The sequence below is a fragment of the Brachionichthys hirsutus genome, chromosome 15 (genome assembly GCF_040956055.1).
Source record: "Brachionichthys hirsutus isolate HB-005 chromosome 15, CSIRO-AGI_Bhir_v1, whole genome shotgun sequence".
In the NCBI taxonomy this organism is placed as follows: Eukaryota; Metazoa; Chordata; class Actinopteri; order Lophiiformes; family Brachionichthyidae; genus Brachionichthys; species Brachionichthys hirsutus.
Genome location: NC_090911.1, coordinates 3,210,768 through 3,237,626, shown reverse-complemented (window position 1 = coordinate 3,237,626; position 26,859 = coordinate 3,210,768). Strand labels below are relative to the sequence as shown.

Below are 26,859 nucleotides of genomic sequence, written 5' to 3'. Positions count from 1 at the left end.
CACAGCTGCTTATTGATCGACACAGGGAACGTTTGGTTCATGATTGTCATCATGATCGCATCACTGGAGAAACTTGGACCCAAATGCTAAGCCTTGTTATTTTGTTTTTGCCAGCTTCATTTATTGATGACTAAGAGAAGGTTGGTATTTCCTTCCGTTAAGATGCGACTGAAGTGATGCTCCTCTTTTTATTGGATGAGACAACATTTCTAGTATGTTAGAAATTGAAAAGACTAAAAACATTAGAACATTTATATTTGGAATCCACATTATACACCCCTGAGAAGACAGCATGTATGATTCATGGAGCTGGTTCCAGTGTCCACGCTAGTGTTCTGCTACAGGAGTCCTGAGGATGGAGGGACGTTCCTCCAGCTGTAGGTTCTGTTCCTTTGTTTGTGTCTTCTTGTTCTCACGCACGCCACAATTGGCTTTATGCTCAGCTGTGCGTTGACTTCCAAGTGGCATGTCTAACCAGGTTAATAAACCGCCTGCATCCAGCGAGGCCCAGCTGTGAAATGATTTGAGTGTTTCCCATTCCCTGTCCACAATTGATGAATGAATGAAATGAGAGGCAGGGCTGCATTCCCCCCGTGATGGAGGGGGTGGGGGGGTTACGACACTCGTGATGCTCTCCACTCTCCCTAATGACTGATAACATGAAAAGTGCAAGGTGTCTGCTCTCGCTGCTGAATGCAATTACAGGATTGGTTCCCCAAACATTCATATCAACGCATGCAAAGATGCATGGAAGCAGGGTATTGACTTCTGAACTGATTTTATAGCCTCACTTCTAGTGATTGATTTGTGCCTGTGCCTCTGAGCATCGTTGTATTTGTGTTTTTATATATATTGAGGTCATGTCTACAGGCCGTCCAGTCTGACCTGTCACAAACGATCAAGCTTTGTGTGTGAATGACCTGCAATAGTAATCAGAGGTGTTTGAGGCTACGCACCACCAAGTACCGGTACTGTGTTTGAGGCTACGCACCACCAAGTAGAGTGTTTGAGGCTACGCACCACCAAGTACCGGTACTGTGTTTGAGGCTGCGCACCATCAAGTACCGGTACTGTGTTTGAGGCTACGCACCACCAAGTAGAGTGTTTGAGGCTACGCACCACCAAGTACCGGTACTGTGTTTGAGGCTACTCAACCACCAAGTAGAGTGTTTGAGGCTACACACAACCAAGTACCGGTACTGTGTTTGAGGCTACGCACCACCAAGTACCGGTACCGTGTTTGAGGCTACGCACCGCCAAGTACTGGTACTGTGTTTGAGGCTACGCACCGCCAAGTACCGGTACTGTGTTTGAAGCTACGCACCACCAAGTAGAGTGTTTGAGGCTACTCACCACCAAGTACCGGTACTGTGTTTGAGGCTACGCACCACCAAGTACCGGTACTGTGTTTGAGGCTACGCACCGCCAAGTACCGGTACTGTGTTTGAAGCTACGCACCACCAAGTAGAGTGTTTGAGGCTACTCACCACCAAGTACCGGTACTGTGTTTGAGGCTACGCACCACCAAGTACCGGTACTGTGTTTGAAGCTACGTACCACCAAGTAGAGTGTTTGAGGCTACTCACCACCAAGTACCGGTACTGTGTTTGAGGCTACGCACCGCCAAGTACCGGTACTGTGTTTGAAGCTACGCACCACCAAGTAGAGTGTTTGAGGCTACTCACCACCAAGTACCGGTACTGTGTTTGAGGCTACGCACCACCAAGTACCGGTACTGTGTTTGAAGCTACGTACCACCAAGTAGAGTGTTTGAGGCTACTCACCACCAAGTACCGGTACTGTGTTTGAGGCTACGCACCACCAAGTACCGGTACTGTGTTTGAAGCTACGCACCGCCAAGTACCGGTACTGTGTTTGAGGCTACGCACCACCAAGTAGAGTGTTTGAGGCTACTCACCACCAAGGAGTGTTTGTAAAAGCATTGTATTTTAATGTGTGGAGCGTCTGAGTCTGTTATCCACTGATCCAATGGCAAATATTTGACGTTCGAGCAATGTAAGTGTTCATACCCCCATTTGCTATTTGAAAAAGCTAAATAAAAACAAGAACATTGAAGCTCAGTGCATCAGATTGAACTGTTTTTCATTTAAAATTACTCACAGCACCCGCCGCAGGTACCCTCACCGAGCCAACCATTATGGATTCGTATTAGCTGCAGAGTCACAAAGTATTTTCTCTCTTAAGACCTAAACCTACATCAGTGGTCCATTCATATACTAAGATGTTTGCAGCTGCTGATGCAAAAGCAAAAGGAAAGCATCTTCAGGAGTTCAGTAGCTTATAAAAGACCTGCATTGAAGCTATTCTGTGGAGCGGTGAAACAAAACTGTTCCAGGAAATCCCAATCGGAAATCTCTCTATTCTAAATTCTAAAATGGCAATGAACACAAATATACCTCAAAGTGTCTTTTGGAGGTGGGAGAAATCCGGCGAACCCGGAGAGAACCGTGGAGAACACACAAACTCCACACAGAAAGGAATCAAAGCCGGAACCTTCTTGCTGTGAGGCAACAGCGCTACTCACTGCACCACCATGACGGCAAACCTTTGAATCATGACATAAATGTTTTTTATGCCTACAATAAAAATGCTTGTCACATTACACAGCATCAAATGAACAATTTTGTACAGTGTGAAAGGAATTGAGATCAGAGTCGCCCGTCCCTCGACAGATTCCATCGTCCGTGGGTCGAGATGGCGTCTTGATGAATCTGTCAGATTTCACAAGTGGGTTGAGAAACAGAAGCAAATATAAGGCACATGTTAGCAAGGCAAGCTCAAAATTAGTAGCTAGTAAACCTGCCATATTTAATATAAAATATATGTTTTAATTAACGTAATTTATAGACAGTGTTAGTACTGAATAGAATAAAGAGCAGAGATTGTTTTTTGTTTCCTGTCACTAACTGTCGATAATGATCATTTAAATATTTCTGTCCCGCAGAACGTTCATTTTAAGCAAATGCATTCACAGTGTCTGAGCTTTGATGTATTGATTGTCTCCTCGCCCATATAAAAATATCTTTATAAAGATAGATGAACCTCTTTTCCTATTCTGTTTCTTGCTATTATTATGTGTGTCAAATATGTGCATGGTTGCTTGTTCATACCAGCCAGTAATAGGTTTATGTTTGTACATGTTCCCATCATATTTGGAGTATATTAAGTTTTTGTTTTTGTATACACGTGAGTATATTCTTCTGTGCTTTAAGGTGTTAGAATGAAATGAAGTGTGAAATAAGCTTTTCTGTCTTTGGAGTGTAGCTGATGAGGTCCTTCTCAGCATCCTCATCCCTCTATTCCTCTATCTGTCTAACTCCCCTCCCACGTTGGCCATCAGGGCGTGCAACGTCTGTGTGCACCCCCCACTTTCGAGAAGAGAAGGAATAATGGTGGCCATCCTCTGAAGACCTCCTACCATGAACACCTCCTCTCAATACTGTTGCTGCTCTTTGCAGTATTCCTAAGGTGTTTCTAAGTGCTTTCATTCATAGCAGGAATCTTCTCGTTGCTGCACTTAATGCTGCGAGAGAGCATTGAGTTACGATTGAGTATTACGGCCTGGGATTAAAGTTGAACTGAACAGAAAAAGTTACACGAGTAACGTAAGTTTGCTTGAAAAACAAATCACAGTTCTGTGTGTTTGAGTTTACTTCCGGTTTTATTTTGAAAGTTCTCGTATTGTGTGCTTCACATTTCCTGTATTCTTTTATTGTCATCTGTTGTGTCGCTTTGGTCTGTGTTCAGTTGCGTTGCTTCTCTCTGTGCTCATGCACTCCCTGTTTGAGTATCTTTGAACCATTCTCAGTGTGTCCTGTCTGGTTCTGACGTTTTCTTATTTATTCATTCATTTTATTTGAATAAAATAAATATAAATGCAGATTTTTGGGGGCCACGTCGACACCGCATTATTACAGCTATCCTGACTTTGAAGGGATTGTGTAAGAAAGTGGGTCTGTTAAAAGTAAAAACCAACAGACTGGAGGCTATTAATTATATTTTTGGAGGAGGCTGATGTTGCTCAAGCATCTTTAGAAATAAATCAATAGCTGCACTATACTAATCGGGAAGTTAGTAGAGCAGAAGTACTTTGTGGGTTCCATCTGATTTAAAGCTGCAATAATCAATATTTGTATACGTATAATTGGACAAATGAAAACTGTAATGTGAAAAGGGTCAGCTGTAACAGCGTGAATGGTAAACAGATCATTGCACCCTACCTCTGTAGTTCTCATAAGCTTTATGGAGCATTTAAGTGTCTCAGTTCATGGGTTTTGTCTTTTGGCACACAACTTTACTGTTTCGGTTCAGTCTCGCTGCACTCTGATGCCTCATTTCCAGAATTGGGTGGTAAAAGAGCGCAACTCAGGCCAACTAGAGCCCAGATTGCAATGTTCAACCTCTGTGTGTTTACGCTTGCAGTGGATTACATTTTTAAACCTCCATGTGTCCCTGAGGGCCTCTCCTCCAAACCCAACACTGGATCTCCATTAGCTGAAGCCTCCAGAGGAAAATCATGGCCTCACCTCGCCCCAAGGCTCTGCTCCAGTTTTCATTTATTAGCCGAGGACAAAGACACTTGTCAGCATCCACAGAACCATTCAAAAAACATGCACACACACACACACACACACACTGCCTGGCAAGTGGGTGGAAGGTACAGCATGTTTCTTAAAACCCAGAATAATTTTAAAATAATTTGAATATCCATGATGCTGCGGGGAGATTTTACCTGCCAACATGCCCACGTTTCTGCTCAAGCAACTGTAACACACTCCTAATTTGAATTTGGATGCATGAAATGAACACAGTGTGGAGATTGGTGATGACAGGTATGCTAATTATTCATTTCCATTCTTATGCACAATATCCAAAGGAAATGTGTCACTGATAAATCTGTCAAAATCAGACGCCACAAATTTAGAATCGCCCCACACCTTTTCGTCAGCCTTTGTTTCCCCTCCTCTATTGGAGAACCCCGACACCACCACCTCTCCTCCTCCTCCTCCTCCTCCTCCTCCTTCTCTCCAGCTGTTAAACCAATTAAATGCTCACAGAGGGTAGACTGCCCACTCTCCTGTTGAGAAAAATACATGCAATAAAAGCTTTCTCTGCACAGAGCTATTGTGTCACGGCAATGCCGCCATTTTTAATTATAGTCTCCGCCCCCGCCCATCTCCTTACTGAATAGAAGTGGGCTGAAGGTACAGATTCTGGTGATTTATGTTGAGTGAGAAGCTAAAGGGGGGGAGCCGGTGGATGGTGCTGAGCTTGCTCGACAGAATAGTTTGAATATTTGATCCCAGGTGTAAAACTTTATAATGTTAGTAATCAGAGAGGATAAGAGGACGGAAGCGTAGTTAAATTCTACTTTGTTGGCGCTATATCTGAATCAAGAAAGAGGATTCCTGAGACGAGTGATGCAAAGATTGGGAATAAAAATTGGATGTAAAAGATTGAGACAGGAGAGACAATGTGGGTTTTTTATGAATGAAAAGGTCATCAGTAAAAGCAGGTGTAAATCTCTTGAGAAAAAGTCAGATGTGCTGATGTGGTGGAGGCGGCTACTCTGAAAGAGTGATAGCATCAGAAGGAGAAAGGGAAACGGGGGCGTCGGGAGGCCTGTGCTCCTCCTAGTGCCCTGTGCCTTGAGGGGGACCCGGGGCAAGTCTGGGGAATGTGAGGCATGAAGTGGCGGAACAAAGCAGACTACTGTCCCCTAGAGAGAGGCCTTGTTCTGGTCCACGGGGGCACAAGAAGTCAGCCACTCACATGTATGAATGGATGGATGGATGGCTGACCGGCTGTCTGGGTGGACGCTGCGTCCACAGAGCAGGCGTGTCGGGGAACCGGGGCAGGTCTGGGGAATGCAAGGCATGATAGGGGAACAAAGCCAGCCACTGTCCCCCCAGGGAGAGGTCCTCTGTTGGGCTACGGGGCACAAGGAGTCTGCCTCTCTGGACGGGAAGAAAGTTGGATTAATAGATGACTGGTTAGCTTTCTGTCTGACAAGAAAGACAACCAAAGGTTTGAGTGAATACAAAGCACGGCGTGATATTTATATATAATGTTAAATAATGGATGGCATTCAATTTGAGATGTTGAGATTTCTCAAGGGTCAAATTAAAAATCACAAATGTTCAATCAATGCAATCCATCCATCTTCCCGTTGTCGAGACGATTGTAATCGTGAAAAATAACTAAATTATATACCGGTACTTAAAAATCATACACTGTGATTTTTTGGTTTTAGATTCTGTCTCTCACAGCAGAAATGCTCCTACGACGGACATTTCAGTCCCCTCCATCATTTTGAATTGGGAGAACTTGACAAAACGCAGGGTGCTCAAATACTTACTTTACTATAAGTCTCAAAGAAACATCTCTGCCCCTGCTTTTAAATGTTGATTGAACACATTGCTGCTCTGAAAACACAAGCTCATTAGCATAACGTTCTATGGATGCTGCTTTATGTTACTGAATGACCCCGAGCGTCTCACCTTGAGGACGAAGGTCATTGTGACCAACATGGACCTACTGGCATATTACAGTTGTTAAACATGAAAACACGTCAGATCGTATAATGTGTGTTTTCACCACTACACCAGCGCTGATGGAACAAAGTCACTAAAAAAATGTATTCGGTCTGTTCCTGTGTAGAACAAGAATAAACCTGATCTGATGCTGGGCCCCTCCTTTTCTGAAGTAAGACATCATTTCTGTTCATCTCCTCCTCTGACCCCACTCTGTGATTTTTTCATGGCCTTCCACTTCAGGTCTGAGCTGCTGTTATTCCACTAGATTGTAGCACTTATTGCACAGGTGGCATCCTACCACTGTACCACGCCGAAATTCACTGAGCTCCGCAGAGCAACCCATTATTCAGGCTAGGGTGATGGTGTGGACCCAAGAGCAGAGAGAGTCCTGAGCAGCACAGGTGACATGGATGAGCTGATGACGGCTGTGGCAGGCAGAGCAGAGCGAGCAGAGCCGGGGGGTGGAGCCACGTGGATCAGGAAGCACCAGCCGGGGTCCTGACAGCAGTATTCTGCATGTTTGGCTTTATACACCTGCGGCCATAGAAGTCATTGGGACACCCTGATTTGGGTAGCTGAGCAAATACTTTTGGTAATATAGTGTATTTGTGTATATACCTAAAGGTCAGCATTCATGGACTGATTCTGCGTTACATAAAAGACAACAGGAACATGCGTAGAAACAAATTATTCTGATCTCCAGTTTCAATTTAGATTTTAATCTTTTCACAATCAGAAAATGTGTATTCGATTAAAATAGATAGTTTGGTTGGTTGAAAACAAAGTTTAGCAATGTGGTTCATTTGGACAAATGTGAACACCCCCCCCACACTTTATTTTTATGAGCTCCTCAAGATTTCTCAGGGAAAGCACCACCACACCCCACTTTGTGTGGTGTGGTGGTGCTTTCCAGGTTCCATTGCACAAAACCATCATAAATAAATCAGAATAGCTGTTAAGAGTTGGAAACTACTGGAGATTAACCCCACATGTGCTTGAAAATACATTCTCACAACAGGAAGCAAAAGATAACAGTGATTTCATTTTCTAGATGGACACCAATCAGAAGCAGGCAGAATGGCCAATCAGCTGCACTCACCTTGGAAATAGCCAATTAGGCCCATTTGTGTGCGACTACAAAGGAAGTGATATTGCAGAGTGATTGCACCAGCGCCGAGCTACACAAACATGCCCAAATAAAAACCTTACTCGTTTCCTTTCAGGCCTCGTTTTCCGAGAGTGAAAGTCATGATTGCGTCTGTGGCCGTAGAAGAGGATGTCTCATTATTACACCAAAACAATCACCACCTCACAGGCAGAAGGGTTGTCATTAGGGAGCTATTGAGTCACCAGTTGGAAGTCAAGGCCATCACACACACACACACACACACACACACCGAGAGGGTCTTGTCTGGCAATTTCATCCAAAAGATTTGTATCTTCCTCCAGTCCACTTAATGAAGCTGTAAATTTAGAGCGCTGAGAGCCTTTACAGCGCTCCGCTGAGAGCTGCTTCAATGATCCTGGGACTGAGCTGGTTAATTAACTGATCATTTGCTTGGCTGGAAGCCACAGAGAAATACGGGTAGAGAGACCAGAAGGAAGGAAAGGGAGAGGACAGAAAAGATTGGGACTGCAGATGTCATCGTGTGATCTGTGATGTCATCACGCAGACGGCGCACTCTCTCTCTCTCTCTCTGCACCTCTGCTCTGTCTGACTGTCTGTAATCCAACAACATGGCATGCCGTTCAAACGTCTCCAATCAGGCTTCGTTTATTCCTGAGACTCTCTTGAACGAATGGCTCAGCTGATTTACGGTCTGTGTACGTGCACTTTACCGGGGCTGCCATTACAATGGTGCCGTAATCCAGCAGAACACATTTAGCCCGACAGCCAGAGAATGGATGACTGCGGCGATAATGCACAGCGGTCGGACGACTCTAACTGAAATGAGTGTCTCATTCAGAAAGTCTCAGGAGACTATTCAAAATGATGGAACATCTTCAGCCTTGTCTTCTGGAAACGATTGGGAGCTCTGTGTGTTGCTACACTGCAGAAATCTGGATTCACTCAAAGGACATGAAACACGCGAATATTTTGGTTGCAGCTTTTTGTGTTTTTTGGGCAGTAGGCTGCAGTTATTAAAGAGATAAAGACTGTAGATTAGAACAAACACACCTTTCACTTCCTGAAATAAAACAATATTGAACTTTTCTGTTATGCAACCGTATAAAAGCCACATATTTCTCATTCGTTGTTATATTGAGCATTATTATGATTAAGGCTGCTATGAAACACTTCTCATTGTTTAATTGCCTTCTTGTTTTAAACTAAATGGCATTTCCAGGTCGTGATTAGCGCGACATTCACATTTATTCAGAGTGTCTTGGGAATCTCTCCAATCCTTTTCACAAGTCTCCTATGCTCAGTATAATATTTTTTGCTACTGCTTTTGCTGGAAACTCCCAGCAGTGGCCGACCCGTTCATGGTAAACGGATAAAGCACTAGTCCAAACACTCCAGCAAGAAACAGACAGAAACACATTTGTATGAATCCACCTTTGGGTTTATTGATCGTAGGAGCCGTAGTCTGGGCTCTCCATTCTAACGGTAGGAGGTTATCATTTACAGCTTCCTGCTGGTTCTCTTCAACACCACCGAACCGGCTCGACAGGTCTAGAGAGAGATCAAAAATAGGTTAGCTATTACCACAATCAATACATTCTTCCAGTGTTTTGTAACACTTCCCATACAGAAATAGAAATGACAACTTCTCCAGTTCTTCAAACAATTAAAAGACATATTTTTGTGAATGTGGCTCACAAAACATTGAATTCACCAAGCAATCAACTGAATTTAGATATATACAAATAATCTATTTTAATGAGTAAAACTATTACCTCAGTAAGTCTGTATCTGTACGGGTGTAAAATAAAATGCATGACATTTTATCAAGATTAAGAAAATATCAAAACTGTGATCAAAAGGTCAGATAAAAAAAAACGTTTTCATTTTATTTGACAAATATAGCAGCCCCACGATGCTATGGCGACACGTCCGAGGTGTACCCTGCCTCTCGCCCACAGCAAGCTGGGATAGGCTCACGCAACTCCCATTAACTTCCCGTAAAGTGGAAAAGAGGATGGATGGCGGGACGGATGGAATATAGCCACTTTGAGTAAACCCTTTGAGTCTTGAACCCATGTCCGCTGTGGCTAGCCGCCCTGGTTTAAGCCCCAGCCGCCCTGGCACTTGTTCCTTCTTTCACGCTATCGCAGACAGTGAACTATTTTTTTTTATGTCTAATTAATCACATTTTGTAAATTTGTTTGGTCTAAATTAAGACGTTAGCCTCAGTTGAATTCAAATTTTTGCAAAATGGTGACATTTAGAGAATCTTCCAACGACAGTGGAATCGCCTGCTGCTCTGTTCTTCATAGTCGAGGCGGTTTGTCTCACTAGCCTATCGCCAGCTGAAGATCTATAGCATGAATGACTTCAGTAATCCCTGTGGGCTACTAAGTGTAATAACGGCTGTCTTCGTATCGGCTCCCAGCACCCCCACCCTGGGTGAGAGTGTTTACCTCAATGAGCTTGCCGCCACTTATCTCAGAGACTTGGTGGTAGTTGGGGAAGGACGCACTCAGCTTGCCTCCTTCCATGTGCACGGTGGCCTGAAACGCACGACGGAAAACACTCATCCTCCTTTCTCTTCCTGCGACGCTTCTAGACACCCCCAATGGTTCGGATATCTGTATCTTTGCTTCCTACCTTGAATTTCTTTCCTCCAATGGTCTCCATGTCACACTCCTTGCCAATGGTGAACTTGTTGGTGACCTTAGCATTTGTGGGGTACACCTGGCCCCAGGTGAAGTTGTCCCCGTCCTGTGTGACCTCCGTGATTATCTTGTAGTCACGGCCTTTCTCAATGGTCTCATCGGGGATACCTTAATGGAGTGAAGAAGGAAGCGCAGTGTGAAGTCCACACAATCAGAAAGAAGAGCCCTGATGACTGGCCTGCAGGAGAAGCCTTGCTCTATTTAGTACGTCTCACCAAGCAGCTTGCAGAACTCATCGTATCCCTCCTGGGTCTCGGTTTCCCATCTTCCAGCGAAGGCCATCGTGTCGGTGTGGGTGGGCGGAGTTGTGAGAGGCAAGCGGAGGGACAGCAAGGTATTAAAACCGACTCCTTATATACTGCACGGCTCTACCAACCTCCCTCATCTGCATACAATGACACAAGAGCAGCCGAAGCCGACGATGATGAGTACAATTGTCTGTGAGGAAGAGGGCAATAACCTGGACCAATGCATTTTTATAGCAGCTGCTCAGGGCGAGGTGGAAGCTCACCTCCAGGTCAATGAACTCTCCTGAAATGGCTTTATGGTTAACCCCGCCCACTTTTACTGGAATGAGTCAAAAATCTAATAAAAAACTGTTCCAAAAAACAGACGATAATCTACTTAAGCTTATCTTACAGCGTGAATGGTCTGAGGCGCTTAGAGATCATCCTTCATTCATTTGCTCATACGCAGTCTCAACTCGTTAAAAACGACGATGCTGTAGCAAAATAGTGTGAAGACTTCCAGTCATCATCTCTGATGAGGGTCTTTTTTTTGTCAATGTGATTACACAAAAAATACAGGTCAGAGCAGATCCGATAAAACTTTGGAGTTGATCCGGATAGCATGGCAGATGCATGAGGCTTTGTTTGTTTGTTTTGTTGTTGTTGTTGTTGTTTATTGTGGGGGCAAGCCCTCTCCTCATTAAACCCTACTGCTGAACTGATTCGGGCTTGGCAACCGACACCGATGACTGAATGCCAATTGGAGTTTGATCCTTTAAATTCATAAAGCAGACATTTTCACTATATTATTAGGATTTTATGGAAAAACTAACACTAAGACACGTCTTCATAAATCCTCTCCTGTACATGCAGGAGATGATTTATGTATCTAAGCAATTAATGCTTGGAGTAACGTACACACTTTTTACATTAATCGTTGCTTGGGCAACAACCCGGCTCCGGATAAGCGGTTGAAGATGGATGGGTGGACGTTGCTTGGGCTCTGAACTGAATTTGTTGAGCCAGCGTTCACATTGGTCGACATCAAACTGTCGGTTGATGTGACTGCATGATTGAAGCGCCTCAGGCTTTCCACGCCGATCAGCTGCGTGTTTGATCTCGCTCAATAAAGCGGCTCCCTCAGACCATTGATGGTGAAAAGTCAGCATGGCCTTGGAGCTCTTTATAGATACGTAAAACATGATATTGGCCAACATCCTATAAAAGACACCCACCATCTCCCGCGCTCTCTGCACACACACACACACACACACACACACACGCTATTAAACAAAGATGTTCTCTCACCAGATTGTGTTACGAGCCAGCTGAACGTGTTCTTCCGTGTGAGAGGTCAGCTTCTCACACAGCTTCTCTCCTTGCAGTTCTCCTTCCAGAATGTACCATCACCGTTCATCGTGTGGGACATGCGATGGAATTTGCACATTTACAGTTATACAAGACATTATACTTTTACATTTTACTCTAAACTCAACAGCTTACAAATTAATCATCCATTAGAGGAAGATACCAAGAGGAGTTATAATCATCATCCCTTTTACGTTATTGATGTGTACACGTTAATGTATAAGATAAAATCTTTATTTTTAAAGTGCTTATTCTGCACACTGAACAATTCAAATCCAATGAAAGTATTTTTGTACTGAAATTCAACTTTTGCATTAGTTTCAGTGCTGCAGCATGTTTTACTCTGTGGTATTTATAATGTTATAGAAAATAAACTTAAGGTACTTCCGCCGCTTGGTAAAGGTGAGAGCAATCAGGAATAGTCAAAGTGATGAAATGTCCTATTATGGGCAAAGCTCTGGAGCCTATGCTAATAAAGTACAAGCAAGCTTGATGAAAACATGTTTTCTTTCTTTCTTTTTTAACCTTTTAAAAGGATTTTTTTTTTAAAGCTGCAGCTATATGAGGGCAATGGTTTATGTAATACTTGTTGTATTAGAGATAGAGGAAAAAAGAACACAAGTGGATTCAGCCACAGCTAGAAAATCACTCAGAGAGCGCAGACCTCCCCCAAGCTGCTCATTCCCCTCCTAACTGGATCTACACCGTCCACATGGTGATCTGGATCAGCACCAAAAGGTTCTAGATTGTTCTTGGTATCTTTATACACCAACCATGAAAAGTCAAAGTGAATCAGAGTTGATGTGTATTTTTAACAAATTATTGAATCCATAAACGGGTTTAATGTTAAAATCTAATATTTGTTCCTGACCTCATTCTGGATCAGAACCAGAAGACATTTTTCATGATAGTTCATATCGGACCCCTTTATGACTGGAATTTCTGCTGCATGAAATAAATGCATATTTTACAAGATGTTGGGGTTTTTTTTTTGCAAGAAGCCTCCATTATAAGTAAATGGTTAAATCCAGATTTCTTTTTATATCTCGACAGGACATCCGGAGCGACCAGAGTGAATGAGATGTCAAATATCTTCCTGTCATAGTAATGACAGGCAGTTTCTCCTCCAGAATTAGATTTCATGCATCATTCCCTCAGCTAAGAAACGATCATTCCAGATTGTATTCTGCTTTGCTGAACAATGACCAAAGTGCAAACTTTACTTCTGCTGTTGAGGCTGTAAATTTATGGTTGCACTCTCTGATTCAAACTTTTGCTGAAACATTCTTTTTCTGATTTTAGTACTCTCGTATGTCAATGAGTAACTAGAATTACAGCTGTAATTACATCTCAATGAAGTCATGACGGCACTTCAATACTGAAGAGGGGGAGAAATAACGACATAGCAGGCCTGATAACGACTGTGGTAAACAAACAAGGAGTTAAGAAAGAGCAAGAGATGGAAAGGGGGAGAAAGAAAAGATTCTAGAAAGATACATATAGATGGGATCCTTTTATCTGCAGTTATAAAGAGGGGATTTACGGTGGAGGAATTAAAGGACGGGAGGCCTTGATATGCAAATGAGGCCGCTGCTAATCAAAGCAATAAGATTAGACTTCCAAATTGAGATGAAGAAAGGCGCCATTATCTGGACCGAGTGTCATGTTTAATCACGTGGAACGGCGTGGTAATTCACTAGTGATGCAACTGTAGCCCTGTGGGTGTGTGTGTGTGTGTGTGTGTGAGTGGGTGTGTCCCAGCGATATGCGTGCAAGAGTGTGTGAGTGAGAAGGAGTGAAAGCAAAAAAGAAAACACACATATACATACAGAAGACTAAGGAATGCGACCTTGTCTGCGTGTGTGTGTGTGTGTGTGTGTGTGTGTGCGTTGATGTAAAAGTAGTGTGATCAGATGGTGATACAATTTGAACAGGAAGTACATTTGCAGTATGACGAGAGACGCGTCTACATGGACCATGACGTCGACATAAAGAGATGGGATCCATCGGGAGAAACGTATCCAGAGGGATCATTCGGAATCAATCAATAGCGTAATCAAAACATCCACTTCTGAAGACGAAAAGTTGAACAAAGAATTAAAGCGGCTTGGATGAATCCAGTATTGGGAGGCCATTTGAAATGACACAGATTGACAGAAAGGTGATTTAGATTGATTGATCCATCTAAACCATTTGAACTGACTCGATCTGATCAGTTGTGATTGTTTCAATTGCAGTAACATGGTTTATAGCTAATATAATAGAGCTTTAGTGTGAAATAGAGCCTTCCAATGATTTATGCTGATTGTACCAGCCTATCAAAGCCAATTTGAGCGTGACTGTTGATGGTTGAAAACGCAGCACGTAACACCTTGAACTTTAAACAGCCTGACAGGAGAGCTCCCTCAATAACAGGCAACGAGCCAATAGAGCCATTAACGAAGCAGGCCGCAGTAACAGCCAGCAAGTTACTGGCTGCTGTCTGTGCTGCTTCTCAATCCATTCTGACAGTCTTACCATCCTTTGGGGAAGGAAACAGCAGTCGCTGGTGATTACAAAGCCCCCGCCACCCCCACAGCCACCCCTCATCCAGGGAGCCAAATTATGCCTGCATTAATATTTCATATTACATGGGAATTGGAGAGAAACCACATGTGTACTCAGGCCTTTGTCTTCACGTCACATGAAATGTGCCCGGCAGTCATCAGAAAGTGAACCGAGGAGGGGCAGAGAAGACAGGAAGGGGTAGACGGGGTTGAGCGGAAAGGGTAGAGGGGGGGAGAAGAAGGGCAGACGCTGTAGACATGAGGGGGGGGGGGGGGGGGGGAGAAGAGGAGAGACCAGGTGGGATGAACAAAGGGAGACAGAAGAGAGGAAATACAGGTGAGGGAAGCAAGGAAAGGGAGATCAGAAGGGCGGATGAAATGTAAGCAGCAGCCAAGAAAGAAGTAACAAGGAGGAGGAGGAGAAAGGAAGGAGGTGTCAGGAAATGTCTTTGTGCTTTAATAATGTAAAGAAGTGAAGGCTGGGCCGAGCAGAGGACAAAGGGTCTGAATACCCTTTAGAGCGAGCCAGTGAGCAGAGGCTGAGAGAATACGGCTGATCCACATATTACACAGTCAAGTATCACTGCAAGATCAAATCAAATAGCCTTCTGTAATAATACGTAGCTGAAATCAGCAGGAGTTCCATCTTGCTGCGTCCAGTAGTGATACCTGTCGGCTGTATTTGCAGACCATCTGATAAGAAGAATGAAAAAGATGCAGCCAATAAAAGTGCTGCTTCTCCTGGGCCTGAGAGACAGAACCCAGGGAGAAACACCCTTCGCCTTGTGTTGTGCTATTTCATTTACAACCAAGTGTTTGTGAAGTATAAGATTGAGTTCTGTTTCTTCGGACCAACTGACTGACCAACAACAGACATGAAACAGACAGAACAGGGCTGTGGAATCAGGTCCATGCAAACAGGAATCAAGCCAGCGGGCCGGAGCCCCTTTCAAACGTATCTCTTTTTGTGCTAGACTGTCTCCCCCGACAAATCATAAATGCCATAAATCAAGTTCAATGCCTTTCGGGATAAATGGAGCATTCCTCTAGAACTTTGATTAGACGGATATACAGGTGGCTTTGGGTTCATCCCATCGCCAGTAAATTGGGACAATGCAGCGGCCAGACGGGGGGGGGGGGGGGGGGGGGGGTCAAGGAATGACACACACTGAAATGACTGATGGATATTTCTAACAGGCGTCGTTGGACGATGAGACTTCTTACCCTGCCGTCTGATTTGGTGACCAACGCAGACAGGAACTGGACTATTTGGTTGAAATATTTTGATTTATTTATTTATTTATTTATTTCGACCACGTAAACAACAAAGAATAAAATGATAAAACAATGCCAAATACATGCGCACACATATACATAAACATAAATACATATATATACTGTACACACATATGTAAAGACATATTCACACACACACGCAGCACATGTAATATTAATTAACAATAACAATAACTAAATAGCTTTTGTTCTCATCACAGTGAGCTGGCGCAGCCTCTTTGTTAACCCTCATTGTATGAAACAACCCAGTGACTCACCTTCAAGCACACTTATCAAGCCCAACCTCTCTGAACAGCAACAATTACGTGTGTGTGTGAGTGTGTGTCTGTAGCCCTCTCACTCGCTATAGGAAGTTAGCATCCTCAGCTTCAAGAGCACTTTCATGCTCTCTCTCTCTCTCTCTCTCTCTCTCACACACCTGATGATTAATGATAGCCTGTCTCTTGCTGACTGCAGCCCAAACATCTTCTATTTCTGTTGCCAGGGAGACAAACTCAAATCATTCACAAGTAAATTCAGGAAATCCAGATTTCCTTTTTACTCGTGTCCTTCTCAGCCGTGGCGTTTGAAGTGTTTTAAATGGACATGGAAGTGTTGTTCAATGTTCAGTCAATTGTAAGTGAAAGTGTTAATTACTTAGGCAACAGCTGCAGCTAGCTTGGCATCATCTATAAAGTATTGTAATTCTCTAAATACTTGAGATGAAGCTCACTGTGTGGTTGATCAAAGTGACTTTGTGCCTGAAAGTCAGTCATGCTTGAGCAGCGCAGCACTTAGCAGTAATCAACCTGGAGCTGTGCCTGCAGCGAGTGTGTGTGTGCGTGTGTGCGTGTGTGTGCGCGTGTGTGTTGAAATGAAGAGCAGATTAAGTACTCGACAGCAGCAAAATATGGCTTATAATGATACACAAGTGTACTCCGTGTTTTTATACATGCCATATGGTGCTGTATTACATGCACATACACACCTACACACACACACACACACAGACACACACACACACACTGCCGGCAAAAGCCTTACAGTCTGGTGTCATCCAAGTGTCAGACATCACACAGCCTTCAGAGTTTTTCATCTCATCTACTTTATCTACTTTCATAAAGAAAGTAGATAAAATCTGTCGCATCTTTCTGACTAAAGGGAGGCGGGTGTGTCCGGAAGGCATGGTACACGCCATGGTACACGCCATGGTAAACGCCCCGTTCTTCCTCTTCAGCTGAAGTGTTGCAGTTAATCCTCAATTGGTTTGACTAGAATAGAACAGAAAGCCTTTATTGTCGTTGCGTAGTGGATATAAAACGAGATTTGGCTCTTTTCTTGAAGCAGATCGGACTTTCTCAACACTTGGTGACGTCACACTGCAAGGAAATAGAAACTTTTAATACACACAAATGAAGTGAACAGAGAACGTGTACAGCATAACAACCTGTAATATAGAAACAGAAACAAAAGACCCACGCCTTGGGCCCTTGACCAAGTAGCTCCATATTCAGAACTCGTACTGGTCCGGGTCGAGCCCTATAGACAATCATGGACCGCACCTCTCAGGTAACTAAACATTGACTGGTCATCTGATACTCTGCCTTCACTAATCAAGTTCTAGTTTCACCTGACGGTCAATTACCGTCATCAATCCATCCAATGCTCCAGGAGAGCCATGTTGGTTAAGTCATGGACGGTTTTACGACGTGTTGATTCAGTTTTACGGTTGGACAAACTATTGTGCATGTGATGAATCAGATTTTGCAAAGATGCACTTTGCACATTTGCAATTTGATGAAAGAGAAATTCTCATTTCCAGAAATGAGCCAAAGCAGCCATGTCTGCAATCATGTGCATGAAAAACAGTAAGAACCTTCGCTCATCTTCCAGAATGAGGTGTATTGCAATGAGAAAAGAAAAGTAGAGTTCCTCTGTGCAGAACACGGCTATCTGAGCATAGCGAGGTTTCAACATTAGCTATGGGTGTGGCTACAGAGGCAGCTTTCCTGTCGTCTGTATTTGTGCCTGTTAGAAACGTTCAGCTGAATTTAACCTTGACGCATTCGCAGATCATCTATGACGCGAGGCCACGTCTCCGTTTAAGACGCACGATGTTCAGGTCCACAGGAAGCCATGGACAGACACGAGAGACAGTTTGACCTTCTCTACTAAAGCAAGAAAACAATTAAACAACTGAGGAATGGAGCGGCTGCAGTCCGAGCACAAAGGAAATGAAAAATACAAATCTATATAAATACACAAGTACGCAAACGCTGCAGGCTGATGGGCAGATGTAGCAAAAACACAGAACCAAAATACGCTGCCGGAACTAAAACTTACTACAAAGAAAATCTGTAACTGGTGCCTGTTTTTGATTCTTGATACTTTATGGTAGTGAGCTGCAATGATCAGATAAGTAATCAATAAATTGCTACAGATTGTGATAAATGATCACATGCAGGGTTTTATTTATTTTGTATTCATTTTCTGCTTCGCTTTCATTGCTTTAACTTTTGCAACATTTTCATTTTTTCCACTTTAAAGGCTTTTTCGTGTGGTGTTTCATTCTTTGTTTGCCCCCCCCCCCCCAGTGGCAGAGGACATGCTGCTGGATATAAAAGCCCAGAAATATAGTGAACAGAAGGGAAACATTAAGCTTTGACAGCAGGTGAAACGTGAAAGGAAGCAGAATTCCTTCTCGTCTGTCCACAAGAGGGAGAGGATGGGATCCTCTGAATTAGACGTACCAGTCATGACAGATTGGGGGGGGGAATAAACTGGGGAGGGGGGCACTGGTCTAACAAAGGAGAGGCATAAATTAAAAGGGCAGGATATGGCGCTAATGGCAGTCAACAGCTGATTGGCTGTGACTGCCAGCCAATGAGCATAAGAGAAGAATAAAGTGACTCAAATGGTGATAAGAGCGTGTCATCTATTAGCAGCTGGGGGAGGGGTGGGGGGGGGGGCGATGAAACAAGGGTTAATGTGTGTTGAGTGTGGGGCTTTGTACTGGATGAATGGACACGGAATGAATGAATGTGGTGAATGAAACTCAAAACATCTCCATGGCTGTGTGTGTGTGTGTGTGTGTGTGTGTGTGTGTGTGTGTGTGTGTGTGTGTGTGTGTGTTCAAGGCACCAGTACAATAAAATGCATTAGAAATAATGGAAAATAGTTGATTAAATTACAATTCCAAAAAAGATAGGATTTCTTAATATTAAAATGCATATTGTATATCATGTATTATGCGATCATTAGAAACTGGGCAGTAATTATGACATAATAAACGTGACTTATTTAACATAACAAACGAGTTGACCTCTCTGTCATCGCTCCTTTTTCTCTCTTCCTGTTATAAGAATCCTTTCACATAAGATGCTTCCTCGATTCCTTTCTCTCGCCTGGAGAGCTGGAGCTGTGAGACAGACAGACGGACGTCTGACCGTCACTGTCCCTCTCATTGTCTCCAACCAAACACACGGTTTGATACTTGATAATAACTAATAACAGTGTAATTAACATAAACCAGTGCTACCATCTCATGTCTGTAAATGAAAGCTCGCGTTCCCACCAGTCGTTGGTTTAGGACCGACGTGACTTACGACTGTTCGACTTTACGACATACCGGAAAGCGAGCGAATCGAGTGTACGACAGTTTCCTCCCCACTTCCTGGACGCGCCGCCATCCTGCCAATTGTGGAATCGGCTCCCTGATTTGGTTCGTGAGACAGACAAGAGTAGACTAAATACTTTGCTTTTTAACAATGAAACACTGAGCTCCGCCCTCTTTATCTGATTATTCATGTCATAAATATATGTGAGTGATCTCTCTCTCTTCCCCGTAGTCTTGTGCTCTCTCTCCCTCTGTTTGTCCCTCTTTCTGTCTCTGTCTGCAGGTCCTTCTGTCCGTGGTGCTGCAGAACCTGGACCTGTGGCCTTCAACACTGACGTCCATATCGCTACATTAGCATTTATAGCTTTATATAGAAGCTCTTTAGTCAGGATCTTGTTCAGCAGCCTATAAATGATGCTGTTTTTGTCTCTGTCTCTCTCATTTTTGACTCTCCTCCTACCTGTCCTTTGCTCTCTCTCTCTCTCTCATGTTGTAACCCAACCAGGCCGTCCACCATGAGTCTTAGGTTCTGTCCAAGGTTTCTGCCTGTTAAAGGGAAGGTTTTCCTTGCTTCTGTTGCCAAAGTGCTTGCCCCTTGGGGTCGAGTTGGGTTCTGTCTTTCCCTGCGAGACCTAAAAATGTCTTGAGATGACTTTCTGTTATCAGGTTTATCAATCAGATTTAATCTGCTAAATCCATTAATAAAAAATCTGCTGTAATCTACCACGTCACAAGCATGACAATACGCCTATCTTCATCATGATGCAGTCTGTTTTTGCTGTTTCTCTGACCTCAGGTAACACACACTGCATCTAAGCCTTGTGTTGAATGTGTTCATCTGCGTGTGTGTGTGTGTGTGTGTGTGTGGGTGGAAGAAACCTAATGACGAGCCTCAAAGAAGGGATCCCTCTTCCAGGACAGACATCAACATGTGTGTGTATGTTTATATATATGTAAAATATCTTGTGAAATAAAACATTTTTAATCTGTAATCAGATTGTCCGTCTCTCTGTCCTTACCCTGATGTGCAGAAAAACAGATATCTAGTGCAGAAAGGAGACTTAATCTGCTCAATCAATTTTCCTGTTGGAATGAAGGTGACACGTTTTCATCTCAGCTCAAACTCAACACCCGAACTGTCCTTCGGTGTCAGGCCTGCCTGCACCTGGTGGCTGCATAGATTCATATTTACTGCATCAGGCACGGGAACAGCTTCTGTATTACGCTAAGGATTTGCAGGAAGGACTGGAATCAAACATTTTTAATGGAGATGATCTAAATGTTTGTTCTACATTCAGGTAATAAGCAGAATAGAAACAAAGTTTTGAATCTATTGTCAATATTGACAATTGATGAAAAGAACAAAGTAGATTAATTTAATCTATTTACACTGTATATTATATGATGCTTCGCTACAAACAATGTTTTTGCTGGTTTGGTTTATTCTATGATGATTTTAAAGGAATAGTTCCCACTCATAATGCTCGAGCTCAGCTGAACAAGCAGCTCCTTGTATCCCTCCAGACACTGCCTGAGACCAGAGTGATAGAATTATTAACCGAATGGAACAGTAATCTTCCTGAGGTTTGCTCTGCAGCAATGAACAGCTCAGCTCCTGCCTCGGGACAGCAACCATCAAACATCCGATCTCTCCACATGCATCCGTCTATAGCCTCCTGCAGGCAGGGTTTATGCTGAAGGCTTCATTAATGGGAGAAGACAGCGTTGGACTGGCTGCTCCCCCGACGCAGACGAGAGAGCTGTGGAGATGCTAACAGAGAAAACACGAGGTGATTACTGCAGAAACAGATGAGACCGCTCAGAGAGTCGTTGTTTGTCCTGCCAAGCTAAAAACACGTCACAAAAGTCAATCAAAAACGGATCCGAGACCAACTGAACTAAACTAGACACAGAAAAACACCAGGTAGTCTCCCTCCTAGTTAACCGTGTCGGTCCCAAAACGGGGACTGCTGTTGCCCGGTTTGTGCTGATCATGATGATGAGAATGAGGATGATGAGAATGGTGATTGCTGTGGTGACGAGTTGATCCTGCAGAGGCTGTATCTTCATCTGCTTTCTGAATGTCCAACTGAATTGTGGGTACTGTAGTCATCTCACTGACAGCGGTCTGTGCTGTTTCATTCTTCATGCTGCTGCTTGTTGTGGTTGAATTAGTCTGGGAAATACAAAATGAACTTGAAATTCTGCTTTTGTGGTTGCTAGTTTAATTACATTCCTCTGGCCACTAGAGGGCAGCAGAACAAACTAAAAACAACATCAACCCATAACGTCTTTAGATCGCTGTTTACACATTATACAACACTCTGGCTCTGCTGGGATCACAATGTGTTTATTTTTGTCTGGCATTGTCTTTATATTATATTGCGAGGCAGCGTATGTGGATCTGATTCATGGGACGTCCTGCTGGACAGGTGTGTGTCGGATTGTTCGGCCTCGGTGAAGGCGTGCTCTGCTGAGCGCCAGTTTAGTTCTGCTTGATTCTGACGTACAGTGTGTAAAACTTGGGGTTCATTTGTTTTCACCATGAGAGAGAGACCATTATTCGCATGTGTGTGTTTTGTAGTAACTCACAGTACAATTGCAGATGTTTCTATAAGACGTGGCTCTGATTGCTGCCTCTATGTAGGGGTAATGCAGGAAACTGTAAGGCAGCACGACATGGAAGGTGAGCAGGCCACATCTGGAAAACAAGACATCGCAATATTATTATCGCCTCTTTCCATATTTCAACAGCGATGCACAAAGACATTCGATGCTAATGGGTTATCATAGTTATTCTAAATACAATTCATTTTAGATCAAATGCTTGATGATATTGTAAAACTTAGTTTTGTCCTTCAGTCTCATCGAGAGGCCAAAATCCACCAGAGAAGAATCTAGACTTAATAAGTGCACATCTTGCCTATCATAGATGAGAAAGTCATCTTTGTCCCCGTCCAGAGTCTCCCACACGTCATCCTGTAAGGGTGACTGCTGGTAGACGGGGACACCAGCGGGCGTGCGTCTCTTCAGCTCCCAGTACATGGCTCTGGACTGAGGCTGCTGCTCATTCACTATCATGAAAGACACTTCCGTCAGGTTGCTGCGGTTCAGCTTCGCACGCAGGCGTCCGATGCTGCGGGACAGACAGAGAGGGGTGAGGATCTACTATATTATATATATACCGGTACACACCACCATGTTGTTCCCTCAGCTCTGCTTTCTTACTTGGAGGCCTGAGTGAGACAGAACTGTCAGCTGGCCTTCAGGAGCGCCACGACCACCACTTTTCCCAGCAGCTCTTGCGTGGGTGCACGTCCATTTATGTGCCAGTAGGGGGCAGGTTTGCAGATCCTGGAGGCATCGGTGCCCCCCTCCACTATCAGGCTGACATGCGAGGCCCACAGCAGGCCAGACAGAGCCCCAGACAGCCACAGCAAGGAGAGCGAGTGCATCCTGCCTCCCAGAATCTAGCTGGCAAGTGAAAACACGTCGTCATCCTTTGATGCACGAAGCCTCTTAGCACAGATCCGCAGTGGCCAGAGCTCGAAACATGCACAAAGGATCTAAACAACAGTTCATCCAAAAATAAAAACTCTGTCAGGATGAAATCTTTACTGCAGCCTCTCCATTTTACCTGCTTAGACAATATCAATTGGATATCAACTTGAAATTGTCAGTAATGTCTTTGCTTCTGCAGACTTTGATTATTCCGTAGGAGCTTTCTGGAGTCATTTCCTTCCGGGGTTGCTTTGAGCATTAGGAAACGAGCCCCCGTGTTCCTCAGATGTTCAGGACAACGTTGCAGAACTACCTCGTTTCAGTCATTTGGCCCCTTCCCTGAACCAAATGGCCGATCAAGAGCCCCCAATAATGAGCAGAGCAAAACCTCATTGTGTCTCTCATTACATTTGTGAACAGTTTATTATGGGATAGACTGGGCCAGCAAGTAGAAGAATGCGGGGGCGGGGGGGGGGGGGGGGGATGGAAAACCCGGCTAGTAGGCAGAGAACAAAGAGAGACCAGCAGAGATATTTTTAAATATAACTTTTAAGCACTCAGCACTAAATTACTTTGTATAAATTTATTAGATAAATGTTAATCTCTGGAAACCAACAGAAAGGCTAGATTGTCTCATAAATCACGGGACCGTACTAATTTCAGATTACATTAAGGCCCTAAAAAACCCATAATGATTTAATATTAGTCATACATTTAATTTTATCATCATTGGTTTCAACATTTCAACTATCAATCGGTCACAATCACATCATTTTGAAAGCCCAAAAAGAAAGCCGTACCTCTGGCCCGTCTCCGTCCCGTGATCCACACGAAGACACATTCATCCTCTCGGGTTTTTAAAGCCTGTGGGGGGGGGGGGGGGCTTGACTCAGCACATCCCCCAAACCAAACAGAGAGAGAGAGAGAGAGCACATTTCCCTTTCATCCGTCCATTTCATGTTCCTTTTCTTTTATAATTTTAACATCTAGACATTGTTGATGAGCAGAATTAAAGTTTGATCGGAACATCAAAGGACATATTGATCTCGTGACCTCTCGTGCACTACTTACTCCGCTGGGGGGGGGGGTTGACTGTGTAGAGGTGAATGCCATCCTGCAACAAACAAAGACTTGGCTGCACTTTCAAAAATCGATGACTATCAAGAGGACAAAACAACAGAGTTGTCCTGCTGGTCAAAGGAACTGTAAAGTTAAGCTGTTCTGTGAAGCTGGATGAAACCGATCAGGCGTTTCAACCTCGTCTTATTGATTGATCTTTTTATGAAAATGTTGTCTCACAGAAGGAACTGAAAAACAAGCATCTAATCTCTGCATGTGATTTGCTCAAAGTCCACTGTGGGCGGGACAGAAGCTGTGCACATCACCTGATTGGGCAGAGCCACTGCGGCGCTGAACGCTAACTCACAAGCGCTCACTAACACAGATTTAAACAAGTTGGTGAACAACATTTGAGAGAAACAGGCCTTCTGATGATGATGAATATATTTATTAGATAGAATGTTAGAGTACAAGTACAGTCACACAGTAGCATGTATTACAGTACAAATAACGTCAAACATCCTGTCTAAGAGGAGCATTTCAAAAAAGCCCTTGCGGGCTTGTTTCCGTTGAAAGTCCTTCGTACATAAATCATCCACAAATAACAATACAAATAAAAATAAAACCAATATTAAATTACGCAATTGATGCAACGTAACATTAGAAAGACAAAAATAAAATGTTATTACACCGCCAGTGCAAACTAACAATTAATCTAAAATAAATTACACCACTGATGCGAAATGACAATAAATAACTTACATAAATTACAATAAATTACTAAAGCAATTAATACGTGCAACATAGGTGGACAAAAAAAAAAAAAAAAAAAAAGGAGGGGGGGTTTGACCCGGAGAGAGTCGTGATGACTATCTCCGTTTCTGTCCCCCTAAAAGGTGTATTTTTAGGGCCTTTTTGAAGGAGGCCAAAGAGGTGCATGTTTTGAGGGCGGGAGTCAATTCGTTCCACCCTTGGGTGGCCGTATTGTAGAAAGATGATTTACCCATGTTAGTCCTATAGGAGGGGGTAATCAGGTTGTTGTTTGAGCTCCCTCTAGTGTTGTGGCTGTGGGTGTCACTAAATCTGTGGAGGTGTTCCGTCAGGTATGCAGGGATTGAGGGGACTGAGGGCAGAGCTGCATTGACTATTTTAAATGCCAATCCCATTTTGAGTTGTTTAACCCTGTCTTCTACCCTGAGCCATTTTAGGCTAGCAAAATGTCCAGGAAGAAGGTGGGTCATGGGCCCCAGATTGAGGAGTAGCCGAATCAGTTTGTTTTGGGAGGTTTGGAGCCTGGTTTTCAGGGACATTTTGATGTTTGAATACCAGGAGGTGCTAGCATAGTCAAAGAGGGGCTGAACGAGGGCTGCAGCAAGCGTCCGGAGAGCACTTTTGTTGACAAAAGCAGACATTCTGCCCAAAAATCTTGTTCTCTGATTGACTTTTTTGATCACCTTAGTTGCCATACTATCGCCAGACAGGTATTTGTCAAGAACACAGCCCAAATAGGTAATCTCTTCTTTGCTGGAGATGACTGTATTATCGACTGTGACCTTGAAATCATTAACATTTATCTCACGTAGAGAGTGTTTAGACCCAAAAAGAATCGATTCGGTTTTACCAAGATGTAGTGACAGTTTGTTATCGGTAAGCCAAGTACGGATTCTGGTGAGCTCAGAGCTGAGAGCCTCCTCAACCTGCACTTTGTCCTCTCCCGAAATCAGGAGTGCTGAGTCATCAGCAAACAGGAACAATTTGCAGTTACAGGCAGCATTCATGTCGTTAATGTATAGGAGGAACAGTAACGGTCCTAGAATGCTGCCTTGAGGAACCCCGCAGCTTACCGGGAGGGACGAGGACAAGGTTCCGTTTATGTCTACCATTTGTTCTCGTCCCTCAAGGTACGATTTCATCCAGTTTGTTGATGTGCTATCAAAACCAATCGCCCCTAGTTTATTCAATAGGATTGAATGGTTGACCGTGTCAAAGGCCTTCTGGAGGTCCAGCATAACCATGCCGCAATACTTGCCCGAGTCTACTTCACGCTTAATGTAGTCGGTCAGATATATGAGGCACGTGTCAGTGGAGTGGGATGTTCTGAAGCCTGATTGGAATTCAAAGAGCAGGCTATGCTCGGCGAGGTAGCGGTTGATTTGCTCCTGGATTATTCTCTCCATAACCTTTGAGATGGAACAAAGGATGGAAACAGGGCGGTAGTTGCCAGGTTCTAATTTGTTTCCTTTTTTATACAGAGGGATAACCCGCGCCGTCTTGAATTCCTGTGGGACGTGGCACTGATTGATGGATAAGTTTCTGTGTTCTTATGAGAAGTCTTAGATCTTTTGATTTCAACTCGTCGTTGCATTTCTGTTTTTGTTCTATGTTTCTGTTCTTACGTCTGTTCTATCCTCTCACGGCCAAAACGCAAACGTCTCCACAGTATCTGCAGATGTTGATGAACACAAATCTGAAGATGGGTCTTGGCCTATCTTCCAGTGAGATTAGAACACTCTTCCTGCCTGTTGAATCTTTGCATGTGATCATGTCTAATATCAATGTGAGAACGGAAATAGAAGCGCTCTTGAATGAAGCACCTTCCCGCCTATTATCAATGACCTCCACTAAAAACAACCTCTGGTTATCAATAATCAGTAGAATGGCAGTTCTTTTGAGCGTCTGTTAAACTATTTAAATTTGATTTGGGCGTAATTTATGCGACAGAAGATTTAGGAATGTGGTGAAACAGCAAAATGCTTCAGATTGTAAAATATGTTGAACGAATGAACAAACAGGATGATGGATCGGTTCACAGTAACTGATAAACACAAACATTTAATGCACATTTTCAGTCACTTTTATTCCTGCGCCAC

At 43.6% G+C, this 26,859-nt stretch overlaps 2 protein-coding genes across 4 annotated transcripts; both read right to left on the bottom strand.

Annotated features, from left to right (window-relative positions):
• Window positions 1-9,113: 9,113 nt before the first annotated feature.
• On the bottom strand, window positions 9,114-10,703 carry fabp6 (fatty acid binding protein 6, ileal (gastrotropin)). Of its 3 annotated transcripts, none has more exons than XM_068749069.1 (4): window positions 10,613-10,703; window positions 10,330-10,505; window positions 10,143-10,232; window positions 9,114-9,234 (listed from the first exon to the last, which is right to left on the bottom strand). In XM_068749069.1, exons 1-4 carry the CDS (start codon window positions 10,677-10,679, stop codon window positions 9,184-9,186), a joined length of 384 nt encoding a protein of 127 aa, XP_068605170.1. In that variant the 5' UTR covers window positions 10,680-10,703; the 3' UTR covers window positions 9,114-9,183. The 3 variants fall into 3 exon arrangements, with proteins under 3 accessions (XP_068605170.1, XP_068605168.1, XP_068605169.1); XM_068749067.1 differs by having other exon boundaries at window positions 9,184-9,224; window positions 10,118-10,232; window positions 10,613-10,701; XM_068749068.1 differs by having other exon boundaries at window positions 9,184-9,224; window positions 10,124-10,232; window positions 10,613-10,701.
• Window positions 10,704-21,365: 10,662 nt separating this feature from the next.
• On the bottom strand, window positions 21,366-22,884 carry selenop2 (selenoprotein P2). Its single transcript, XM_068748826.1, has 5 exons — window positions 22,658-22,884; window positions 22,353-22,565; window positions 22,022-22,130; window positions 21,655-21,674; window positions 21,366-21,603 (listed from the first exon to the last, which is right to left on the bottom strand). The coding sequence occupies exons 1-5, from the start codon at window positions 22,882-22,884 to the stop codon at window positions 21,366-21,368; spliced, it is 807 nt and encodes a 268-aa protein (XP_068604927.1).
• Between the last annotated feature and the right edge of the window lie 3,975 nt (window positions 22,885-26,859).

What these genes read in the sequence shown, in the direction of transcription:
- fabp6 (XM_068749067.1), bottom strand. Translation starts at nt 10,679, where the DNA reads ATGGCCTTCGCTGGAAGATGGGAAACCGAGACCCAGGAGGGATACGAT. An exon ending in TGAGTTCTGCAAGCTGCTTG is followed by an intron (nt 10,506 to 10,612) that starts GTGAGACGTACT and finishes CACTCCATTAAG; the next exon opens with GTATCCCCGATGAGACCATT. An exon ending in CACTCTCACCCAGGGTGGGG is followed by an intron (nt 9,225 to 10,117) that starts GTGCTGGGAGCC and finishes AGACCTGTCGAG; the next exon opens with CCGGTTCGGTGGTGTTGAAG.